Raw genomic sequence first — 25,243 nt, 5'->3', positions numbered from 1 at the left:
GAAAAACCTATAGGAAAAACCCATTTGAGTTGACTGGACATTGAGGGAAAGTAAGCTGTAGGTGGCGGTATAATTTTAGACTTTTGGATGCCAACTGCCCTAAAACACAATAGAAGAAGAAGGAGAAGCAGGCGAAGTCATAATCTGCACACCTGTTCCCCAACACTCGTTCACTTTCCCTTGTGACGTCCTCCTGTTACATCTTGAGTGCTGCAGATCAGCTAAACAATTCTTGGTAGGAAACACCACGGAATAACCGTACAACCATGAATGTTTCCCTATGTCAACCCTAATAAGCTGTTCTTTTATTAGAATCCTGACTGTGAACTTGAGGGAGACAGTTTCAGTCGAGTTATTAGTGTTGAAATCCCGGTGAGTTGAAGCACACATTCTTTGCTAGTCTGTTGCTAGCCACTGTGAGGAGAGTTTCAAGGTTCAAGTTCAGATACTTTTCATAAAAACCAGTCGTGTTTATGAAAATGTTGTCTAATGTTTGCATTGTACTTTTGTGCGTTTTGTATTATTGTTTTAATGTTCAGAAAAGATCACTAACGCTAATCGCTAGCGCTAATCGAGGCTAACCGCTAGCCGTTGGCCATGGTTAGAAGGGTCTCATTGTAATGACGTAGCGCCAAAGGCTGGTTTGATTAGTGGAACAGCTCATAGCTGTATGAAATATTAAGGGCGCATTGTATTTATCCCATTTACATTACAGGCATTTGTTAGTGGAGTTAACTTGTCTCAATGTTTGTAGTACAGCTATACTGTTGAACTGAGCTGAATTGTTGTAGTTGTATTTTGGAGTGATTCATTTAATTCATATTCATGTTTAAGAGGAACTTATTAAGTTAATGTATAAAAACAGTAAAAAGTTATGTTACATGTAAAAGTGGTTTTAAAAAAGCTACATATTTCATCTAATTATATTGTGTTCTTTATATCGTGATCTAAGGTATTTCATGATAAATATTCCATTTGTTTATGTTAAATTATAAACATGATAAAGAATAATTCATTTCATGTTAATTGAAGTATATCCTTAGTTATTGGTTATACTGTATATTATAAGACGGAAGGGAAAAAAGTTGATGAGGCTTCATGTCAGACATGGGGAACAGAGTAACTTATCATTCTGCACTATTTGTGTAGACTGTTTTTTGTTTACCAGATAAAATCTGAGGAATCTGTGATGGCGAGCCTAGCCCATGGGATTGCGTACGAACGTGGAAACGGTGTGGCCAACATAGGATCAGTCCATAGAAGACATCTGACCAGCTTGATTAATTCACATGGACCCCAGATAAGGACACATGCACACTATTAACTCTACCAGGATAGTAGTACTAGTCATAGATGTAGAACATCCAATGCACACACCTGCAAAGGGACAAAGAAACTGAACTCTTGGTTTTCTGAATCCTCAATTTCAAAGGAGTGCTGGAGTTGAGGATCTTAAATTGTATATATGTATTTTGTTTATTTTCTTCTTTTGAAAGCACTCTCTTTACTTTAAAAAAAAAAATGTATTTGGTTTGTACACTAATTGCAGTGCTGTGTAAATTGTTTTATTGCTATGGAGCAATAAACCTGTTAACTGTTCGTCATTGTAACTCCTCTTGTGAGTTCTAAGGCAAACCGGTCCTTGAACCTAGGTTAGATGTTAGCATCTCTGTTATTTCCATAGATCAAGACTAGAGGCATTACACTTACTATTTTCTCTTGTGCTCTCCGGCGCTTTCTATGCTGTAGCTGGCTATGTTGACCAAACCCTCTGCCTTTTCATCCTGTTGAAAGAAAAACATTTCAGTAAACTTACAGTTGAAAAAGTTGAACTCTAAAGTTAATTAAATAGCTTATATTGCGTTTGACTCCTAGTCATACAAAATGGCTGTAAATATAAAATAAAAAAAACAATTACGCGTCTGGAAAGAATTAATTGCCTCCTCCCATATACCCACCTGTTGGCTGGTGTACCAGTAAAGTGAAGGCCCCTTGAGGACAAACCAGAATCGCTGCCACTTCTGGGTGATGAAGACACTGCTCTCCTTCCTCTTCTTCCACAGCCAGCCATCGCAGTCGGGACGACCCAACTCACGGCAGGACACCCGACGCCGACTCATAGCTGTCGACATTCCTGTGAGGAAATGACAACCAGGGGTAAGTTCAGTTTTAGAGTGGCAATGTAACAAAGTATTAGTTCCTTGTTTTGATACAAGTGTCTGGCATTTATCACATTTCAACATCTCATTTTAACTTATTGTTCCAGGAACTATAGAAGCATAACAACCTAGTTTATTTTTGACATGTATTCTGACTTTTGACTCTCCTCTGAGAGCGCCTCCTCTCCTAACACCGCGAACACCCAAACATGCCTAACTAGCAGTTACTATGCATTTCAGGTTCACTTCTTTATCTGATGTCCTTGCACTTTTCCTTACTGAACAGATTTAGTACTTCAAGGTCTCCTACTGCACTGACGCTTTAGTGTTGTCCCTCACTTGTAAGTTGCTTTGAATAAAAGCATCTGAAAAATGAGTAAATGTAAATTTTCAAAGTAGTGCTGACCGATTAATCTTATTTTCATCGTCATCATGAAAAAAAAGCGGGTTTGTCCCTCATGACTCCAGTCTATTTAGTTCTGTTTACCACCATATAAAGCAGCAGGATCAGAAACTGAACCAAATTTTCCTTCTGACTGTTGAACTCTTCGGAGTGTGTATGTGCTCGCGTGTTGCAAGTGTCAGTTATATGCAGTTACATATGTTAAACTGTGGCAGGCAAATTCAATTTAGTATTAATTTAATACTACAAATAATAATTAACTACATTAATGGGAAAACAAGTCAAATATTGTTTTAACATTTGCAAAGGCATGAGCAATCAGCGATGATCTTCGATCAGAACCCTAGTTTAAACGCACTCAAGATGTATTGAGGACGCTTTTGAGATCTGATCACATTCAGAGGTGGTCTGGACCACGTGTCCACATTCTTTTAGCAGTGTGAACACAAATACCCCCCCACACACACACACACAAACTTCAACGTTTGTTCATCGCAAGTAATGTAAATGCAAAGTTGAACAGTGTCATCGCACGCTGCAAATGTTCCTCAGCCTATTTCGAAGGATAAACATATAAAATAATAGTTTTTTACCACTTTGCTTATCCTTGTTCTTCTCTTCCGAGCATGGATTTTATTTTAGAAAGTACACAAATGCATAGCCAATACATTATTTGTTGTAGCATATAATGAACCTATCTGTATGCATTGATTAGTAAGAATTCTTTTTATGAATAGCTTTTAACAGTGGTGCTTTCAATAGAGTTGGTCTAGACGCCTGTCAACCCTAGCTTGAATTCATTTTGAACTGGTTCTGGCGGAATTTTCTGCTTATGTTATTATAAAAATTGTACCTTTTGTAGAGCTTTTCTTAGTGTCTTTATTCCCCTGAAATCAGAAATAAGAACAAAATTCAGTCAGTGTTTTAAATGTAGTTTAATACAAACATCAACTGATCAGATTGAAACTAAAATGTGTAGTTATTTTCCTCTCACCGTGTGTCCCACCATTTCAGGGCAGGAACTGATGCTACCTCTTTCCTGGTCAGGTGACTGAGGTGAAGCACTTCTGAGTAACCCAAAGTTCAGGGGTGAAGGACTTCTGGGTGACGGTGACTGGTCGTTTCTGAGTCTTGGTGAGAGCCTCGGGGAGAGTCTTGAACCTTCCAAACCCTCAAACTCCCCTGAGAACATTTGCATAGACAGTTAAATGACAGTAATGCAATTACTAATCAATACACCATATTCAGGACTGAATTTTTGTCTTCAGTCAGTGATCTATATCAAATAGTTTATTCCTCAATCAACACCACAGTGTCTGAGCAATAAATGTCACTGGTTTTCATGGTACAAATGCTAGTAAATCCATTAAGCCAACAATTACTCAGACTAGTTTTCCATTACGATTCTGAAAACCTTTTTAATGTCAAAGTAAAATGAAATCCAACATTGTCGCCTTAATCAGTTTTTAATACAGAAAAAAAGTCTAAAGAATCAGGTGCGCAATTTGAGACTAAAAAGCTGAAACTTCCCGTACTTTATGGGCTAAAGAAAGACGGTTAAAACTGAAAGATCTCAAGGGCACAGATTTAAAATTGCCTTTATAGTAGCACATAAATTGAGAGTTTTTATTTTACCTGCAGACAATGTATCGTGGATTTTCTTTCTTACATTATTTAGCATTTTTAACATTTTTTCCGAGTGATATATTTAAACGGCTTAAGTGATAGTTATTCTTTCATAAATGTTTAATAAAGACAACTTTTTTGCTGAACCCTCTCAGCATTATGTTCCAGCCAATATCCTGCTTTTAACAACTGAAACATATTGAGGACTTTTGAGGGAAGAAAACATCTTGCAAAAGGCCTGGATTTCCTCTACAATACATTTCTTACCTGAGGCCGTCAGTGGTGACAACCCCCTTTGTTGGTTTTGATATGAATTGAGAGTCAGACTCCCCTCCAGCTCCTTGTCTGAAGACAACTCTGATTCCTCCTGTCCCATAGGCTGCTGTTGTACCTCTGGCCCGTGAATGGCTTTCCTGTAACGGAAATCAGAGACTGAGCATGACATCAATTGAAATAACTCACTGATGGTGCATTCAGGTGCTTCTCAGAGGCTACGACATCTAAGAAATTAGAATCGGAAATCAAAAAGTGTGTAATTTACAGAAAAATACACATCAAGCAAACAGGGCCTTTAAACAGGAGCTATTTGTAAGTTTTGCTGTTGCTACATAGCCAGTGTTAGCGTCTGTGTTAACAGCTGTTTACTTACCAGTCTTGCCAAGAGCAGCCATCATTGCATTTACTAGAGGTTATCACTTGCCCTCTGAGCAGCGCTACTTCTTCAGGGCACACTAGACTTAAGTGGCTAAAATGACTCAGTATCAGAAAGTGATGAGACAGGCTGACCGGGAGCTAGCTGGTTAGCATGCTAACTTCAGTAGAAGAAAAGACAGGATAGAAATAAAAGCAAAACAAAAGGGTTGCTTTCCACTGCTGGAGACGGCTCTTGACAAGTAGAGGAATGAAGTTTGATGCTATACTGGTAAGTAGACAGCTGTTAACACAGACGCTAACACTGGCTATGTAGCAATAGCAAAACTTACAAATAGCTCCTGTTTAAAGGAATGAAATATGACTCTATATGCCAGAAGTATAAAGTTTCTGCTTGTTTTTTTTCCTTAGACTCAAGCTGTAGTGTATCAGCACATGACGGGATTATTTACAACCTTAATGCACCATCCCCGCCTACTCACTCCATTTGTCTGGGTAAGCCTGCTCCCCATCAGCTTTCACTGTTTCTTTTTGACTCTCCATCACTTTTTCCTCCCTTCTCCTGTTTTTCTTTTTATCCCTCCCCTTGTGTATGTCTTTCATCACCTCTCCAAAACTCTCATCTATTCATCCTTCTCCTCGATCATCTCCTCCTTTTCACTCATTTCCAGTCAGACGTGGGTTGTTGGTCTGTAGTGGAATTTATGGCATTTGCAGTGTGACCTCAGCATAAACCTACCAGTTCCTGGCAGATTAACAAGGTCAGAAGGGTTCGTGGGAGGTTCAGCTCTACTGAGTAAATCTCTGGTAATTTAGAGAAGCAAACTTATGTCCAACCTGCTATGTCTGCATGCTGAGTTGTGCTTCTTAAATAAAACAATGCAAGTTCCCACAGATCACAAATCATTTTACTGGTTAATCCTGCTTTATTTTCATAGTCAAGATTAAATTCATTTTTGATGAGAGACCCAGACACTAGACCTAAAAATAGCAAGATAATTTGCTTTTAAGGAATTTGCTTCTCATCTACAACTTACGATTTTGCATACTCTAATCATTTACGTTTTTTTTTTTTTTCTTCATCTTTTGTCTTCATTTCTACCACAATGCTCCATAGCACAACTGGTGGTCAAAAATCCCTCTTGACACTGTTAATTTTTGAATTTACACATATAAGTAGAGTACATGAATGTATTTTGATTGTATGAATCATTCAGTTGTATGCAATGACTTTCTTTGCTTTCATACGCTCACCTAAAAGACAGCTAATCAAAGCTTATTTTAAATAGAGCCAATTTACTGTATCAGCTAACTGTATAGTTTCTTCTCATGGCTTTCCAAATGATTGCACATTTTCTTTTCTTTTTTGTTGTTGTTGCCTTTCATTGAATATCTAATTTTATATTAAGAGACTGATATGTTTTGCGATCCTATATATAGAATATTGTGGAATTGAGAAACTATTAATGGATAAAAAATAACCCAGGTGGTGATTTGTTTTTGGCTAATCAACTGAAATAATCACATCAAAATTGAATATGCTGCTCAAGATGACCTTGTATACACAGAATTATTAAAAGGTAACAGCTAATTATAATAAGAAAAGCTAATTTATGCTCTCACCTAAAAGACAGGGACCTGACAGATGCTGCTACCCTCTCAAATATGGAGTGCCTTGGATTCTCCTCCTCGTCCTTTTCGTCTTCCTCCTCTGACCTCTCTTCTTTCTCCTCTTCCTGAAAAGAAATCAGCATAAATAAGCATGAGAGTGTGCACGCTAAGCTGTGTGTGTGTGTGTGTGTACTTAAGGGTTAGGGGAATAAGGATGTGGATGTTATGTGGGTTATAATGGTGCCTTCTCCTAGGTCTCCATTCGTGCAGTGTAGCTCAGGAGATGAGACAACACAAAGACACACAACTCTTGAAACTCTTGCTAAAAGCAGGGAATCTTGTGAGGGAGTTGATACACACAGCCAATTCACTTCTCCTCGTGTGTGTTCTCACAGCCTGCGCCACCAGCTAGATCTGCGATTAACATGGTAATGGTCACAAGGGGGTGTGAAATGCTCAGTGTGAGTGTCTGGGTGTGTGTGTGTGTGAGTGCGCGCTCTCAGATGCAGCATGTAACTCAGTGTGTAGTTCAAAGACAAACAACAGTTGGCATAGTGACTACTGAAAGCGTGTAAGTGTTTATGGAAACGGATCCTAAGTGATGTTAAATGGAAGTCGAAGAGAGGATTCTCATGACAGGGAAGGTCCAGGTTCCCCTGACATAAACTATGTAAACAATCCAGCTTCTGAAGGATGACTTGATGTTTCACCCTGGGATGTAATCATCCTAAACTTAAACCGAGTGGCTCATTATTAAAAAATTGTACGCGTGCAACAATTATACTGTTGGCATATGGTTTCTTCTAATGGCTTCACAAATTAATAGAAGATTTCCACATTTAAGTTTTCAAGCCTAAAAGCTTGTGATCGAAAAAGTAAGATTAAAAGATTTTAAAAAAATAAATAAAAAAATTTCTAGTCTGTGTGTGGTGAGTAATTCTAATCTATGCACAGACTTTCCCATCGTTCTGGCCAAGCGAGGCTGGTGGTGACGGTACTGTGTGTGACACATGGATGAGGAAGCAGATGATGTAATCATAGTGTAAAAAAAAAAAAACTATCTAAATATTCATTAAATCCCAATATTTTATTTATTTACTTACTACCATGTATCCCTGGATAGTGTACAACTAAACACTGTCTTTGTAAATTAAAAGGGTGTATATATATAAATATATATATATATATATATATACACACACACATTTCACTGACTACTTGAAGAAAGGTTAATATAATTGGTGGAGTGATGAAGTGAGTGGAGAAAGATCCCTGACCTGTGTTGGGGAGGTCTGCTGGACTGGGTCTCTGAGTCGCGTTGACCCAGGGATCTTCTTCACGACCAGAGTCACTCCACTGGGATTCTCCTGCAGCTTCTTCACAAGATTTGCTCTGCTCCAGCCGACCTGACACAGTGACACACGTGATTACTCCAGTACGAATGCCGCAGATTCAGACGCAGGGACAGTAAATGTGCTGAACTTTGTGTGTGTGCTCCTTTTGTAGCTGAAACAAACAGTTCGTATTGACAAGAAGATGAAAGACTGACAGGACTGCAAATATACAGTGCAATGGCGCAATCCAAAATACATGCAGGCTAGTGTACTAGTACTATATCACACTCTGGATCACTCACTACTATCTGGTCGTTGACTTGAATCACTTCATCACCAGCCAAGATCTTCACATAGACATCTGTTGACGGCTGCATGAGGAGAAACGACACAGATAAGAACCTGTAACAACCGTCTTGATGTTGCCCTGGACCTTAGGAAAATCCTAAATGCACACTGATGGCGATACTATATTTTAACAGGTGTGAGACAGAGAGAGAGAGAGAGAGAGAGAGAAGCAGTACAAAGATAATGCCCACATCTATGCTGTGTGTGCGCGTTTGTGGGCTAGTGGTCACGTATCTTATTAGCAGTAGCTGTGGTGATGCAACTACAGGAGGAGAGTCTCGAGTACTTTATTGTTGACATCATGGAAAAATAACATCTCCATCTCTCTCTGTCCCACAGGAGAGCTGCCCTCACACTCATTTTACAAGCCCTCCTTATTCTGCCTGATGAATACTCCTCCATCCTCCCATGGCTCGCTTGTTTATTTAACAAGCCCCCTGATGTCACTGATCTTTGGCTTTCTCAGAAAATCATGCATTTGGCTCCGAGGGAAGCTTTTATGAGTATTAAAAGGCAAATCAGTTAACAAAAATCGACATACTAATAATACAACAATACACAGACATATAGTTATTGTTAGCAATGCTGTGTCGTGATTGTTTACGTGCTGTCTGCAGTATTTGGAACCAGCAGCCTCGAGTAGGTATTAATAAATACAAAGTATTTGCTGCACAAGGGCTCGGATTGGTTTCAATTTCAAAAGAGAAAGATAAGCCTACAGCTAAAAATAATGTGTCACACAAAAGTACTTCCAAGGGGATTTCTGCCTAGTACAGGGCTCATGCTCTCATGATAAATGAAACTTTGCAGAGCAGAATTTAAAGCAGAGAAAGACAGCATTGTATACCGATTCTCCTGCTACTGAAAACAACCACTAAGTGAAATTGCCACAAACATAAGAGTTCATGTGTTTTTGAAAAGGAGCCAGATAAGGAAAACTGAAACTCCCCCTCTTTATATTTACTTTACATAACTGAAAATATACTCCCAGTTCCTTATAGATGAAAAGCCCAGACAAACAAGTACAATGTCAGAAGCAGAAGTGTGAACAAGTGTAAAGGTGTTATCTCCTGCAGAAATATACGACAGACCTGAGCCACACAGTAATAACTTATCTCTTACACATCAGTGTTTTGTCACTTTTTTTAAAAAAAAAAAGAAAAAAGACAGAACCAGGTAAGAACTGAAAGACTGGAAAGGTGCTAGACTCTCTGGAATGTAACCCACAGCTCTTTGCGTGGGGCTCCTGCAAAGAGACAAACAGGTTGAAATGTTTGGTCTGGAGTTCAAGAGGAGCAGTGGTCTGTAATGCTGCTCTTCAGAGGACTGGTTTTAAGAGCACTGAGATGGCAGTGATGGTTAACTCTGCGTGGCTCGTGAGTCAACAGTGAAAGAGGGAAAGTAAATGGGGGAGCCTGACCTCAGCAGCAGTTCCGGTCACGTAGTGGTTACTGGAGCCAGTGGACGTTATCTCAATCCCCTGAGAGAAAGAGAAACAGATGTTATATACACTTAAGACTTTGCCATGAATGTAATACCACTGAGTCAAAATGATTCACCATAATGCACATTGCTCTGTCTGTGGAGATATTGATGTCTGTCTCCAGGTGTATCGATGGTTCAGCCTGTAATTACCCATCAGCCTGCCCTGACTGATTATTTTAAGTCATAATGGGAATAGGGAGAGCCAACTAATCACACCCCAGACCAGCCCCGATCACCTAATCAATACATACCACACGAGTAACAGACACATGGATAGATTTAAACTTTGAACTGGAAAGAGCAGATCCTGTGTGATCATCTCTTGCTATTACCCATAAAAACAACATTGGACATACGAATATTACTCTATCAACTTATTTGCTGAAAAATATCCACACATATTCTGGGTTTTATTGGCAATAGCTGTGACACGTACATTTCAAATTCTGTGGCTGTAAAATTCAAATGTGAACCTGAAAATGTCACAAAGTTACACTGGTCAATGTCAATGTGGGGCCTTTAATTTTAATTGGCAACACTTTACTTTAAACCCACCATTTAGCATTTAGCATCATTTTACATTTATTGAATGGTTAATGGTGTGATGTAGCTGTAGTCAGGTGTAAGCCAAAGTGTGTAATGATATAAGTGAGTAAGATAAGTTATAATTGTCAACAAATACTGTGCATTAATAAAAACTAACGATTTCAGGTGTGTACAGCTAAATTATAGTGCTTTATTAACCACTTATTAAATGCTATTTACTGTTTATAAATACCATAAATTGTGCTATTGATGATATAAGCTAAAAGTGAATATATAATAGTATAATATATATTATAAACGTAATATTTTGTTCATTTTGTTTTTCATCACCCATGCTAACCACCTATTCTGTTAAGTCCAAAGAAAGGGCTTTCATGCTGTCATGAACATCACTTCCTGTACTTTAAGCTAAGGTAGCTGAGGAAAATGAAAACTAGCTTGTAAATTCAGATTCACGTTTACTTCATAACTTGAACACGTGTACATCGTGTTTTGTACACTCAGTTTATGCGACTCATAATTCTTCCTGCCTCTCATTTCCCTTTCTGTCTTTAGTTCCGTTTACTCTCCATGTGTTTGTGGATAAACAGGTGATGTCGCTAGTTGTCAGGTGAGACAGCGTTCCTCTGTTGACACATTGAAACAAGAATTACCCCCCGACACCCCACTACTCTTACACATGTGGTATTATGTATCCAAGGGCACAAACTCAAACAAAACATATTGTCTACAGCATCAGGGGTGATGATGCGCATAAATTCTGTGAAGACAGAATGCACTGAAGATGATTTGAAAGACCAATCAAGTGGGTGAGCGAGCATGAGGAGCTGAGACTGCTATTATCATCTAACAAGAGAGATTTTTACCTAATGGGCTGAGTACATGAAGGGAAGGAAATTGGAAAAATGCACTGATCAGAAAGGCTCTTTAGTAATGAAACCTAAAAGGATACTAGATGATGTGAGAAGAGAGCTACAACTGTACTCAATGTGCCAACTGAAGGATAAGTCATTAAGAGAAAAGACGAGGCAGGAATAAAAATAGTTAATGAAGAACTCCATGAGAGAGAGTGTTTTTGAGAAAGTAAAAGGAATAGAAGCTGGTACAGTGAGAACCTTGAGTTAGATGAAAGAAGAGACGAGTGGAACCGAGTGATGATGGAAACCTCCAGGCAATGATGAAGGTAAAAAATGAAAACTGAAAATGACAAAGGAGAGGGAGAGAATAAGAAAGACAGAGTAAGAGTTGATTGTTAAGATTCTGGTGAAGTGATAGAATGGGGAGAGGATTTTAAAAATGATACTAACGAGATGGTAAAATGCTGCACAGATGAGATGAACAGACGAACAGATGTTGCAAAAAGAAGAGGCAGAGCTCTTGAAAAAGACCTTAAAATGGTTTAAGAGAGTTGATGGAGTGAATAAATACTGAATTTAAAATGTAATGTTTTTATTTACATTGAAATATTGTGCCAGACAAATACACTAAGGTCATTGTTATTTTTAAAATCAAAAGTATTCCTCGCTTGAATAGCACAGCTTTCAAAATTGTATGAAAAAAATCAACATAGTATGAGAAAAATAATTCTAGTATGAGATGATAATAGTGAGGCAGAAAACAATGATCACAGGGCTGCAACCAGCAATTATTTTTCATTATTGTTTAATCAATTATATTTATTCTTTTCTTGATTAATCAATTTTTTAATCTATAAAATATCAGACAATAGTAGAAAACGTCCATCAAAATGTTCCAAAGTCTAAGATGGTCTTTATATTGCTTGTTTTATATATGTATATATATATATATATAAACATCTTATACATTATCAAAAGGATCATTGGGACCCCCCCAGACAGACCCCATGTAATACTGTATAATTTAAACATCAGAAAGTTAAGGATACATACATGCTGCATCTTCCATATGTGTTACAGTTACTGTATATGCTAAATTATACTGTACAGTAAAAGTGTTGGGACATAATATAGTAACTAGAGATAAAAAAAACTTTTCATTGGCTCTACATCAGAGGTAGAAAGGGCAAGAACTTACCAGCTGATCACCAGGTGACACAGGGACTAAGTCAACACTCTCAAGCTGGGCAGTGTGGGTAAGAAGTGCTTCAGGGCTGGAGTTCAGGATCTCGTCGCACACCGCCACCAACTGACGGCACTGGTGATTGTAACACAATTTACTCTGATGAGAGGTCGGTTTGGACTACAATTTATTCGGTCATTGTAAATCTGTTTGATGTACTTGAAAGAATATCTCATTCAATCCTTCACAAAGTAAAAGGAAAAACCTAAATGATATTTTAAATTACTAATAGATAAAGTAAAATAGACAATGGACTTACTACAGAGATGATGTCCTTTTCCTTGTCATAGACAGTGGTATCCTGTTGGATGAGTCAAACAACATGACATGAGTTCCAGTTTCACTAAGCAGAATGGTAGTAATATGTGATGCTGATATTGATTTGTGGAAATGGGACAATCTGACTCAAAACTCATGTCCTATTTCCTCCTCACAGCATGAGTCAGGAAGTGAAAGGCCATAGGTGTCCGGAGGCAAGAGGGGCATCGTTGCAGTTTCAGTATGGAAGGGGAGAGGCACCTCTAATGGTGTGTAAAGTCCACCTAATCCAAGGATTCACACTAATCCCACACACATGCGCACACACTTTATGCACAGGAAGTGTATGCAAGTGTGCACCTAGCACATGCACACCCATGCAGGAAGTCAGTGGTCAGTGTCACAGTTATTAGAATCAGTACAGTGGAACTGAAGTGCTTAATCTCTGGTTTCCGGGAGGAAGGTGTAGATAATGCTCCTACAGGCATTACTATGAGGCACCAGAGCTGGCCTGGGAGCTGGACAGATGAGGGGGAGGCTTTGAATAAAGGAGGATGATGAGTGGTTAAAAGAGAGGAGGGTAGATGTTTACGCAGCACTGAATAGTTATTGAATAGACTAGTGCCACGTACCATTACTGCCTATAAGCTAATTTGCAATGCCTGATGATGTCTGAGTTACATAATGGCTTGTAAGGGGAAACTAATCCCTGTGAAATGTAATAAGGGATCAACCGTGAACACGGTTGGATTTCTGGGCTAATTAAAGGCTGTGACACAAGGCTGGAGGGAAGGGTACGACTAGGAACTAGGGGAGGTTTCTGTCGTGTTTCCTGGTCAGTTTAACTGGTTTGCTTGTGTTTGTTTTGTGTGTGTGTTGCTATATTACCCTCTGGTATTTGTTTGAGGATGGATACCTGAGAGAAGCACTGCAAGATGTTGTGTATAAACACTTGATGTCTGGACCTTTATCTTGATCCCTACTTGAGTAAATTGACCTCGTCATGGCACACTGGCTGCATGCTAGTAGCTACTTAGCAAGCTAGCTGCTTAGGCTTCATTCATAAACAGAAAAAAAGACATTTAATTACGGATAGATATTTAAAACAGAACCTCAACAAGAAGATTGACTTTAAAAGACATACACAGATTCAGTTATATAAAAAAAAAACCCTGATTCAATATGAGAGAGAGCCGGGTGCAACAGCAGAAGCCTCTGAGAGCCTGCTGCTAACCAAAACATATTTAGTGCAAAAAAGTCCTGAGGAAATGCATCTGAAAATAAATTTAGGATTAATTTTAGCCTCTTAGCGAAATTTGTTCCACATGTTAATACCAGTACAAAATTAAGGCAATAACAAGAAAGAGTTGAAAGAGAGAGAAACAACTAGACTAGAATTTATAACCATGCCAGAAGCTCTGTGGGACTGTATGGGCACAGTGATGCTTTGAGCTAAATGCTTATGTTAGCATACCAGCATGGCCACAATGACATTGTTAAAATGCTGATGCTTAAGCGATATGATTATCTTTTGACTATTTGCTCATCACTGATCACCAAGTAGATGATGCTGATTGGAATGTAATTAGTTTTGCAGGCATTTGGCCATAAACCAAAGTATCAGACAAATTAATATTTTCACCAAAGTTATTACATTTCATCCTGAGGGGAACATGAATGGCTGTGCCAAATTTACCAACCCATCCAAGAGGTTTGACACATCTAACTCACAGCTGTATGCGCGCAAACTTGCAGGAAAAGTCAGAAGATCATTAAAGTTAGTGGGATTCATCCTATCAGGACCATGAATGTCTGTAGAAAATTTCATTGTAATTTCATTCAACAGTTGCTGAGATATCCACGTATGGACCAACTAACAGTGACTGACAGTGACTGACATGACTTTGCCAACCCTAAAGCCATGGTGCTAGTGTGGCTAAGAACATTTAGTATAATTCGTAATGACTGACAAAGGAAATGTTGTGATAAACCTGATTCATCTGGGATGAGAAAATTAATGTTGTTTAACTGCTGCAAATCCAGGCTAAAATACCAGGGTCAGGTAAATACAGTGGGATTCACTATTACACTTTAAAAAGAGTTACAACCCTGGACAGACACTCTGTTATGACTTGGCCAGATCCACATTGTAAGTGGCAGTTGTGCTAAAAGTAGCTGAGGTTTAAACTTGTTGCCATCTCCTACCATACACTGTCACTTCTGCCTTTGCTTCTCTAGTAACACCTATTTATTTCCAGCCTCTCACCATTGCTTATTAGGCATGCGATATATATAAATATAATATATAATATATAAAAAAAATCAACATGTTTTGTGCACAATGTTTTGTGTTGGGTTTAGAGTCATGTCACAGGAGGCTTCCCACAACACCAAAACCTGTTCTGCATTTCTTTTCTAACTCTGCCAGAACAGGAAATGACACCTTCCTGTGTGCAAGGTGGGCTCCAGGTACACTTCTGCCCTGAAACTGATGTAATGTCAGGAGGGCGTGGTGGGAAAACTGAGAGCACAAACCAACACTTCTCACTACTTTCACTGTGAGAATGACATGTAGACACAAAGACATTGTGTCTGTTTGCTTACAAACAGAAATGTATGCTCTCATCACTTTCTGAGGTTAATTAAATGGGTTATCTAACAAATATAAATAAAATAATATAATCAAAATATAAATAGTAGAAAAATATTAAACAAAAAAATACACTACACACATAGACACATGCACAAATGAAGCATGTGATATTTATAAAGCATATGATGCCTTTGCAGATGTTATTGCTGAGGCAGAGAACCATGAGGAGGAGAGGAGACAAGAGGAGAGGAGGCAAAAGGAGGGGAGACAAGGGGAGAGGAAAGGAGACAAGAGGAGAGGAGCTGTGGGACATGTTTAGTTTCCAACAGCCTCCAGCATGTTCACGCTCCACTTTCATGATTTAGCTCTCAATAAGATATTAATTGAAATACCTCGCTTGAAAACAACTGCTACTGTTTTCACAGGATCCCCTCAGGTTTTGTAACAGAAGATTCATAAACTGTCTCATGTAACAGTGCAGTTTCTGTAGAGATGAACTACTTTCAGTTGTCCATCTAAACTGAACCAGAACAAGGGGTCCAAGGTCACAGAGATGGAACATTCAAAAAAAAAAAAATGTAGAGGCGGACTTTTAGTGACCCAAACAGATGTCAACATCAATATCAACACCAAGGAAGATTACACAACTGATCGACACCTTTTATTCCACTTCACTGTAACTATGGTAGTTACAGGTTAGCCACAATCGTACTGAAAAGTTCTATTAAGTTACCTTAATAGAAATTCAGTTCATGTGAATCATAACAGGGACCTGCAGTTTAAAAGTCATAAAAGATGAAAAGTATTATTAATTTCATTGCAATTTGCCGCTCTGTAAAGTAATGCATCCGCCTTACTTGATTAAAAGAAAGCTCTTGTGTTGTGCTGTGCTGTGCTGTGCTGTGCTGTGCTGTGCTGTGCTGTGCTGTGCTGTGTCGTGTTGTGTCGTGTCGCGTTGGGTTGTGTCCTGTTGTGTTGTGTCTTGTCTTGTCATGTCGTGATGTGAATAATGGTGTGTGGCTTGATCAGGCGGTGAGCTAACTTTACAGCAGTGGTCTGTGCCTGAAAGCAGTTCTATCTGTAGTTGTCTAGGAAACAAAGATGAGCTATTATGTGGGTGTAGCATTCTGAAAAAAAAAAAAAAAAAAAGCAGACAACAAGAATGTACACAACCATGCATGGACACACATACACACAAAGGCTGAAACTAACACAGAAAGATGCAATGACACACATGCATGTACATGCATGTTCAAACACTGACTGCTGATTATAGGCACAATTGAACAGATTTAGTTCTTTTCTTGTTGGTGTCTGCAGCTCAACACACATAAAAGATATCAAAGCCTTGCAGAACAAAAGCCCTGTCTAGCCAAGCCTCGTCATGTCTGCTAGTTTGTTTGTATACTTGGACTTCACCAGTAGATATTTTCTATTTGCCACCAGGTCACAGCTATAAAAAGACTGGGAAACATATTGTAACTATGTTAGATCTCTTTTACACCTGCTCCGCATTTCCTCATCACTCCTTTTCATTACCTTGTTGTCTTTCTTGCCTTTTATAAACTCCTCTCAGCCTTGCATTTCTCTAATGCTCTTTTTTAGCCCCATAAATAATAACATTTACAGTCAGTCACCTCTGACAGCTCACATGGGTGACGCCTTTTCACTTTTTTTTTCAGTCTGTCGTGTCTGTACTTGAGCCTCTCATTATTTTCTCCATCCCGCACTTTTAATAAGTCATCCAATAGCAGCTCAAAATCAGTGAATATGTTGATTATGTATTGTCTATTATATAGATTAGATTAGATTATATCTTCAATGTCAACCAAAAATGTTACATAACCAAAATGTTGCTCTTTAAACAAAAAAGCACTCATAGACTCATGCCGTTCTAAAAATGGAAGTTAAACATTAAAATCTCCTAGAGTTACATTTTCACCTGGAGATTCTTGTTTCATAGGTTACATGTTGCAACAGAAAAGCTGTTGTTTTCTGTTTCTTTGAAGATCATTTTAAACTCACATACCTTAATGTAACATCCCCCGATTCATTTTGCTGTCAAATCCAAGCTCAGCCCTCTCTTTGCCTCTGTCTCTCTGTCTCTCTCTCTCTCTCCTGAACTTTGCTGACTGCTTGCTGCTCAGCTGAGAGTGTCCTACTGTGAAACTCAGACCTGGCAACTCCAGTGTGGGACCCCAACAACACCAGCTGACTGCTGACTTCGACTGCCCCGCAGTGTGTGAGAGGAAACACACAAACACTCAAACACACGCACACAGCCAAAGAGGAAACAAGAGCCCTTTCTTCGGTGTGAAGGATGTGGTGTGGATCGTGTGGATGCAGTTCTCCAGAAAAAGACATCATGATGAAGCTGTGGCACGTCAAACGTCACGGGGCGAGGGTGACCCCGGCCTCAATTAGCCAGGGGCTAATTTAAACTAGCCATGATGGCTCTAGTGTGTAATTCCATTCACAAAAAACAACATTGGTAATGGATAGGGTAGATTAAAATCTACAAAACCTGCATATTACCTGTTGTTGTTACTGCAGGTGCTGGTGAGTTATTAAGAGGGAAAAACTGGGCAGATGAGCTAAAAGGTCAATTTGAGCAGCTGTTTATCCGACAAAGTCCTCAGGCAGACTTCAACTGTCTAACTGTCATCACAGTATTATCAACCTGCAGGCTGTACCGAAGAACACTTTGTTTCTCACACACACACACACACACACACACACACACACAGGCAGTTCACAACCACAACGCAGCATGTACTGTACAGCTGAGCTGCATTACAGAAGCTTGTGTGTGTCCCTATACCATGGCACTCACATCAGCAGCGTTTGCATTTACCATAGCAGTCATGCACAATTATAATTACTATGTGGTAATTTAAACCTGAGACACTCATTCAGAGGGGGGGGTTTGAGAAGAGGGGGAAGTCCAGAAAACTGAGCCATCCAACCACTTTTAGTTTAATGACTGTGTGCCCTTCAAAAACTAACATACATGACCCTGAATTCACTGGACAAAATGCTCTTGGTATAAAACTACTTCAATATGGAGAATGATTCTTACCTCTTAAGCACCTGCATGCACAAACAAACAAGCGGGCACAAAGTTCAAAAACAGGAATTGAGCAAACAATGGCAAGTCATTACTAAACGATGATCAACCTCTGAGAGGGACCAACCATGAAAAACAGCGAAGGTCTTAACTTGATAATCATTCAGTAAGTGCTCTGCCTCCATACGTATGGAGCAGACAATGAATGAGAACAACAGTGGACAGACCTAAATCTGATTCACCTCGTAGTAGCGCAAAAAACATCCGATCAGAGTCAACAAGCTAAATCACTCTCTGAAATCCACACTTCCTTCCTTCCCCTCTGGTCCTCCAAGTCTATTAGAATAATGTGACTGTTACTATACACCAGCACAGAAGCCGTGACTCTCAGTTCTCACATGAAAGTCCCGTAGGCTTGTTGTTAACCCCTGTGAATGGTTAAACATGTGAAACTGACAAATCTGGTTAGGTCTGTCCTCATGTGGCTAGCACCAGATATCTCAAATAAAGTTTGAATGATCTCTAACATTTTTATCAACTGTTTAGAGAAAACAACAAAAAAAAGAAAAACCCACACTGAATGATTCTCAACTTTGAATAACAGGCAGAAAATACACTCGCTGTTTTATATAAGAGTGTCGGCCTCAGCTTTTTTAAGCAGTCGAGCAAAGTGGGAGGGCAAAAGCAAATGCAGCATCACCTTGTGGAGAATTATCCAGTCAAAGAGGTGAGAACTGTACCTGTCGTGCCGGGCAGGTGTCCAGAGCTGGCTATAGAAGCGCTATAAATAAAGTCCTCTAAATACTGAGCCCCCCCCCCCACAGGTTCCCTGCACCTCTTACTGCCTCTCTCTAATTACTCTTGCTATCTCTGCAGCTCCATCTTCTGTTTGTCCTCTTCACTTCCATCGTCTCATCTTTATCTCTCATGTCACTACAGTGTGGTCTCAGAGTTACTGGTCTTTCTCTCTCTCTCTCTCTCTCTCTCTCTCTCTCTCTCTCTCTCTCTCTCTCTCAGCCTGTTGCTCTCTGCTGAGCGTTCACCAACACAAACTCCCCCAGGAGTCAAAAGTCATTTAACAGTTGCAGTGCTCTCTCAGTCTCCTCCTTCTTTCCCTGCCGTCCCCTTTGCTTCTCGCTTTGCAACTTCCCTCCCTCCTTCCCTCCCCCCGACCTCCCTCCCTCCCTTCCTCCCTCACTCCCCCTGGGCACTACAACATATCCAGGCCTGTCTCCCCTTCTACCTGTGAAAACTTCTGACCCACTTTACATTCATCTTAGTTATGAATATTCCTTCTCCTCCCTTTTTCCTTTCAAACATTTCACAGTATCACGGAGCTGTAAACACAAACAGAATCCAGCTCTCCTCTTTGGCAGTCCCCGTCAAGCTTCCTCAAGGTACAGCCGCCTTCAAATATGCCAGGAATGTAAAGATAAAGAATGCATTACTCAGGCTACTCTCAAGAACTAGGAATGTGTGAATCTGTTTTTTCGTGTTGTGCGTTTTAGGGGCCTGATTTAAAAAGAAATAGCTGGTCACTGACAGGTTGTAGTTCCTCTTTGGAAATTTAGCATGCATGAAAATACCACTAGAAACATGGTTCCTCTTAAGATAAACACCTTATGCTTTCATGATCATTAGTTGATGCAGTAAAATGTACTAAACTGGCACATAGCCATTCTGTTTTTTATTTATTTTTTTTATTTCCTGCATTTGATGAAGATGAGAATACCAGATGGACAGACGTACAAGAGTTTTATTTTCTTAATTTCTTAAAACCATAAATGGACGAACCTTCTGGACAATTTCTCCCAGCTCTCTGCAGTAGTCGAATATGTTCTTGGTGGAGGTGCATCCACTGAGCTGCAAAAACTGATGCCTAGAAAGACAGGGATTATATTTGAAACAAGTCTGGAGAGAGACTAGAAGGATTTAACTGTGAGTACGAGCACAATGATTTCATTTTCACGCAGGCAATTCAAATGAACAAAGTCAATTATGGATCCAAGAAAGTCTCACAAAGAGAAAAATGAAAGGAAGCAAACGGAGCAGGTAACAGCTTTCTTAACAAGGGATGTGTAAACAGAAAGTCAGTGCGTACACCAAACAATTCCCCATGTACAGCAAAGGCTACACCTCCAAATTGACTTCAGCCCACAGCCACCCTTTTCTACATAAAACCTACGGCAACAAAATCTACAGCCAGACACTATTTTTAAAAAACACAGCAGAGAACATCTCTGAGTAGAAAATAACTGTGGAATAAAATTGGATTTGAAGTAGTGTATATATAACAGTTAGATAACTCCCTCTTTACAAACCTGTTGAGCAGAGAGAAGAGGCCTTTGGCAGAGGTGATGAGCTCCACCACAACCTGCAGAACCCGAGCAGGCAGCTTGGTGGCGCTCTGTCCTTCGGAGCGGTTGAGGCGCCAGCGGCCCTGGATGCCCATCTGCAGGGTGTGGGCAAGAGCACGCAGCTTCTCTGTCAGACCACGCAGGGTCTCCCCGCCCATGCCATATGTCTGGAGAGTACGCACACACATTGCAGCTTGGTCAGAGGACTATCTCACTCCTGAAACGCTCTCACATTGTTCTATGCAATCATTCTGTGATGTTCAATGCATTTCTTGCCCTCTTCCTAATACCCTTCATTTTCCCATCACCTCTCTTCTGTCCACTTTTGAACAAAAAAACAAAACAAAAACAAAACCCAAACCACTGAAAACACTTTGCAGAATTTCATTTCAGCATAACTGTGTGTTTTGCTAGAGGGTGGAGAACACAATCACGATACTGACTGTTGCAAAGAGAGCCAGAGAGCGGCTGTATACCTCAACAGAGTGAGAGCTGAGTGAACGCCATGTTCGCCGTTATTTTGCATTGATGTATAGCATTCCGCTTTACTGTTAGTGGAGAAATTAGTGTCATTTCCTCTACTGAGACAAATCTACTCCTTTTTGAAAGAAACAATGTGTTGAAATACACGATGGCTTGAAATTTCTGCTGTTGTTTCAATTGTTTAATCCGTTTTTCTTCTCTTTGAAATCTATTGATTTTATGTTTCATTGCTGCCTTTGTAAAGCTGGATTTTAAAAAGTGCTCTATAAGATTTTTATTATTACTATTTGATAAAGTTCTCTATCATAATATATGTAATTTTATATCATGATACTGGTATATGTAGTGGTATAGTGGTTTCTGTAAAATCTATCGATATTGAGGAGAAAACACACAGTAATGTGTTTTTAGCTGATCCAGTCACCCCTATCATGTGATCATAATACTGACTTTTAGCTCAATATCTAACAACATTAAAAACTCATTGACAAAACTAATTTTGAAGAACTGAAGAAGCACTTTTCTTCTCCTGATCTAGACTCAGTCGTCAGTTTATTAGGTACATCTGGCTAAAGCTAATGTATTCAGTCTTATAGTAAACCCTTCATGAAGGTTATAATGTTCAGTTTGTGTTTGTATTGTTTGTGGTGCTGCTGAATCATATTGTGTTATAATGAGAGGTGATTCTAATATTTCTATCAATGAGGGAAGACTGTACTTTATATTACATAACACAAATCAAAGGCACCACAAACTGGATGCTCTCGCAGCTAACAGTACAAACTGTGGCAAAGGATTAAATAAAACTGAAACTTTAAAGACCCTTTAACAAGACAGAGCCTCTCGCGTCTCAGTTCATACGCCTGTCATCCCCGTTTCCTGCCGGGCCGTGTGTGAGAGACGTCACTCCTCACGGCCGCTGAAGAAGGAGCAGGTTATTGTTGTGACACCACTCATCAGTGGTCAAGAGGTCTGGACCGACCGCGCTTTGTTGTTACACTTCAACCGGCCGGAACAATCCGCCATCAACATGCAGCCCTTTTCAACGCTGGAGTCGTTAATTATGTAACTGTGCACTTGAATGTGTTTGGTCTGTTTCATGTGAGCGTCTGATGGTTGTTTTTTTTATGAATGAGAGCAGTGTTAGCACTTCACGGAGCATCAAGGCAGAGAGGGAGGAGAAGGAGTGAAGAGGACACACACACACACACACACCCACACACACACACACACACACACACACACATACACACACATAACACATTGTTATTAAGGTAAAATTTTAAACTGTGAGTTTGTGTATGGGTTTCAATCTAGTCTTGTGTTAAAACAATTTCAAACAAACCCACTTCTGTGAGGCTTTTCCTGCAGGAAAACCTTATTCACACTCATTCAATCAGACTTTGGGGTTAAACTGTTGATGCTGTAATGACTATTTCAATCAGTACTACAGTTATTTCAATAATTCGACAACGGGCAGTTTAAGCAGCCTGAGCTTTAGTCTGATGTTCACAGGCTGTTACGCCATCAGAGCTGGAACCTTGCCTGGTACTGTCCTGCTCAATTAGTCTGTCCAATGAAACAAAGGCCACTCTGGAAACACACAAACACCCACACACACACACACACATACACACACACACACACACACACCAACATGACTATTTAAGTGTCCTAAAGCTCCCTCTCAAAATTGGACAGGGAGGAAAATTAATTAGGCAGCAGGAAAAAAAAAACAGGACAGAGAATCAAAGGAGGGGCGGAAGTGTTTTTTTTAGCTGACTGCAAACTTTCGCAGAAATTTGCATGTAAAGTATTAGGCGCAAGCTTTGGTATTCTAACTGCTTTGGTTGCAGTTAAAGCATGACTAGTCCTTTGATGTTGGCTGGGAAAAATAAAGTAACTATTTTACTATGATATGCTTGACTAGGGGGAATTTCAATATAAAAGTGGAGGGCAAAGGGAAGCAGTGAAGTCAAACTTGGTGCATGTTGTTAAGGCTCTGGGTATTTCAGTGCGCCAGGACTTGTATGGCAATAAGAGCAGCTGCTGTGTATTCTGGCTGGATTTGTCCAACAGCTGCTGGTTCTGCTATGCAAACAAGAGCTGGATGTATGAGAAGTGTGATGGTGGGAAAAAAAAAATCTTGGTTCTCCAGTATCAGACCATACACAACAACACAACAAGACAAGAAGATGACTGCTCAGTAAACATCCAGAGCACACCTCTCCTCCTCGCACACTGCCTCCGGAGCGCACACACGGCAAAGCAGCCTTGGATACACAGAGCACTGCTATGGACACGTAGTGAACACAAACACGCATGATTCTGCTTCCTCGCTCACCAGAGAGCAGAGTTTCTCCACGGCCTCCAGTATGAGCTCCTGGTGTCCGATCTTATGGACTCCCAGCTTTTCCAGGTCCTGCGAGGTCAACTGGAGCAGATCCAGGCCTGACAAATGCCACTCCGAGACAGAGTACTGATGCAGGGGGGCATCCAGACCTGGCCACAGGACACACACAAACACACAAACACTTCAACCACATGCAACGCACAAGTCACATAGTCAGAAAAACACATGCATGTGCAGGCAGAGACATGCAGAGTGAGCATGGAGTAATAGAGACAGAGGATCAATGGAGCTGCTGAGAAAAGACTTCTGCTCTGCTGCATGAAATGTGTCTGTGAAACACAAGACATTAATATAATTAATTTGCTAAATAGGTCATAAACTATATGATGATGATATAATATCAATATCACGTCTTCTCACTTTGCAAGTTTTTGAAGTAATGACTTGGCAACTATAACCACTTCATAATGAAATCACAAAGTGGCTCACTTAAATGTGTTTTTACATGTAATAACCAGCGGTGAGAGTAGTATTCAAATGATTCACGTCAGTAAAAAATAGCAATACTACACTGTGAATGATTTCCTTTGTACAGTAGTAATCCTGCATCCAAGATCATTAAGTATTGACAAGATACAAACAATACTTAAGGTATCAAAAGTAAAAGCGCTTAATGCAGAATGACCCTGTCAGTCTTATATTATTACAGCATTGGACCATTATAATTTATATATTAATACGTAAGCGGTGCTTTAATGTTGTTCATTGTGAAATTATATTTCATATACTGTTTGGCAACAAGGCCTCACACTTTACACTGATCATTGGTTCTGCACTTAAAATCTTAATCTGCAAAGTAAGCAGTAATTGGATGGCTGCTGTTGAATAAACGCATTGTATGAAAAGTACACGATTGCCCTCTGAAGTGTAAAGTAAAACTGAAATAATAAAATAAAGTACAAGTACCTGAAATTGCATTTTAGCATTTACAATACTTGAGTAAATGTACTTTACTGTTACTTTCCAACACTAACTCACCTTCACTGTGGGCCGATATTGTAATACAGTTATGTAACAGCATAAGAGAGTATTGATCCATGTACTTGTACTGTATAATGAGCAGTATTCTCTCTGTAAACGAGCCTTTGGGCGAAAGAAGACATAAATCAATCATGCCAGTGAACGCAACACGTCCTCAAAGTAGAGAGCAGTCAGCCATGTAAACACTGTTTCTGGTACCTGCTACCTCAGTTGTTGACACTGATCAGGACAAGACTGTTGCGGCTTCTCTCCCAGCTCAGGCCACTTCCTCATTCCACCTCCACCTTTCACTTCCAAGAGGATTTGTGTGGCGCTTCTATTTCTGACTTTAGCGTCCGAGCCAAAGTACCTGTGAGGCGATCAAGGCGTGACGAAGACAAAAAAATACTAGCGAGATATGTTCCTCACCTTGGAGCCACTCGCCGACTCTCTCCTCGCTCCAACACGTTATAGGCTCCATGCTCGGAGTCCTGCTGCAGTCGTTCGTTCAGTTTCAAGCCGTCCTGGCTGACTTCTACTTCTCCGGGCTGCTGGAAGAAGGAAAAGTTGATCCTGATTTGGAGTCGGACGATGACGAGTGGCACTCCTTCCCACAGGTACAGGTAAGTTAACAGTCCCCCTGCTGTCAGCCAATGCGAAACTGTCAGGCTCTGACCAGGGAGCAAAGACCCCTCCCTCCTTCATCCGCCCCCCTCCCCCTCCCCTCCCTTTACCTGGAGGAATGGATAGTGTGTGAAAGGTGCTGCGGCTTTAAGGTTCATAACTTCCCGCATAGTTTTACTTTCATACGCAATCACGTCATCCGCTTGAAAAAAAAGGGCGCATGGC

At 40.0% G+C, this 25,243-nt stretch overlaps 1 protein-coding gene across 1 annotated transcript in view; it reads right to left on the bottom strand.

The window, feature by feature from the left end:
* The window catches only part of cnksr1 (connector enhancer of kinase suppressor of Ras 1), a 29,422-nt gene extending 4,383 nt beyond the window's left edge, over positions 1-25,039 (bottom strand). Inside the window, exons 1-15 of the mRNA XM_022750580.1 lie at positions 24,824-25,039; positions 23,366-23,523; positions 20,503-20,705; positions 19,976-20,060; positions 12,523-12,564; positions 12,219-12,338; positions 9,553-9,612; positions 8,087-8,155; positions 7,728-7,856; positions 6,463-6,575; positions 4,456-4,601; positions 3,557-3,744; positions 3,416-3,449; positions 1,959-2,134; positions 1,711-1,784 (exon numbers count right to left, since the gene is read on the bottom strand). Coding sequence (XP_022606301.1) covers positions 1,711-1,784; positions 1,959-2,134; positions 3,416-3,449; positions 3,557-3,744; positions 4,456-4,601; positions 6,463-6,575; positions 7,728-7,856; positions 8,087-8,155; positions 9,553-9,612; positions 12,219-12,338; positions 12,523-12,564; positions 19,976-20,060; positions 20,503-20,705; positions 23,366-23,523; positions 24,824-24,875 — 1,649 coding nt within the window. The 5' untranslated portion in view covers positions 24,876-25,039. The remainder of the gene's footprint in view (positions 1-1,710; positions 1,785-1,958; positions 2,135-3,415; positions 3,450-3,556; positions 3,745-4,455; positions 4,602-6,462; positions 6,576-7,727; positions 7,857-8,086; positions 8,156-9,552; positions 9,613-12,218; positions 12,339-12,522; positions 12,565-19,975; positions 20,061-20,502; positions 20,706-23,365; positions 23,524-24,823) is intronic.
* Between the last annotated feature and the right edge of the window lie 204 nt (positions 25,040-25,243).

Source organism: Seriola dumerili, unplaced genomic scaffold (assembly GCF_002260705.1).
Source record: "Seriola dumerili isolate Sdu_G_001 unplaced genomic scaffold, Sdu_1.0 BDQW01000149.1, whole genome shotgun sequence".
NCBI lineage: Eukaryota > Metazoa > Chordata > Actinopteri > Carangiformes > Carangidae > Seriola > Seriola dumerili.
This window is presented reverse-complemented; position numbering and strand designations above follow the sequence as displayed.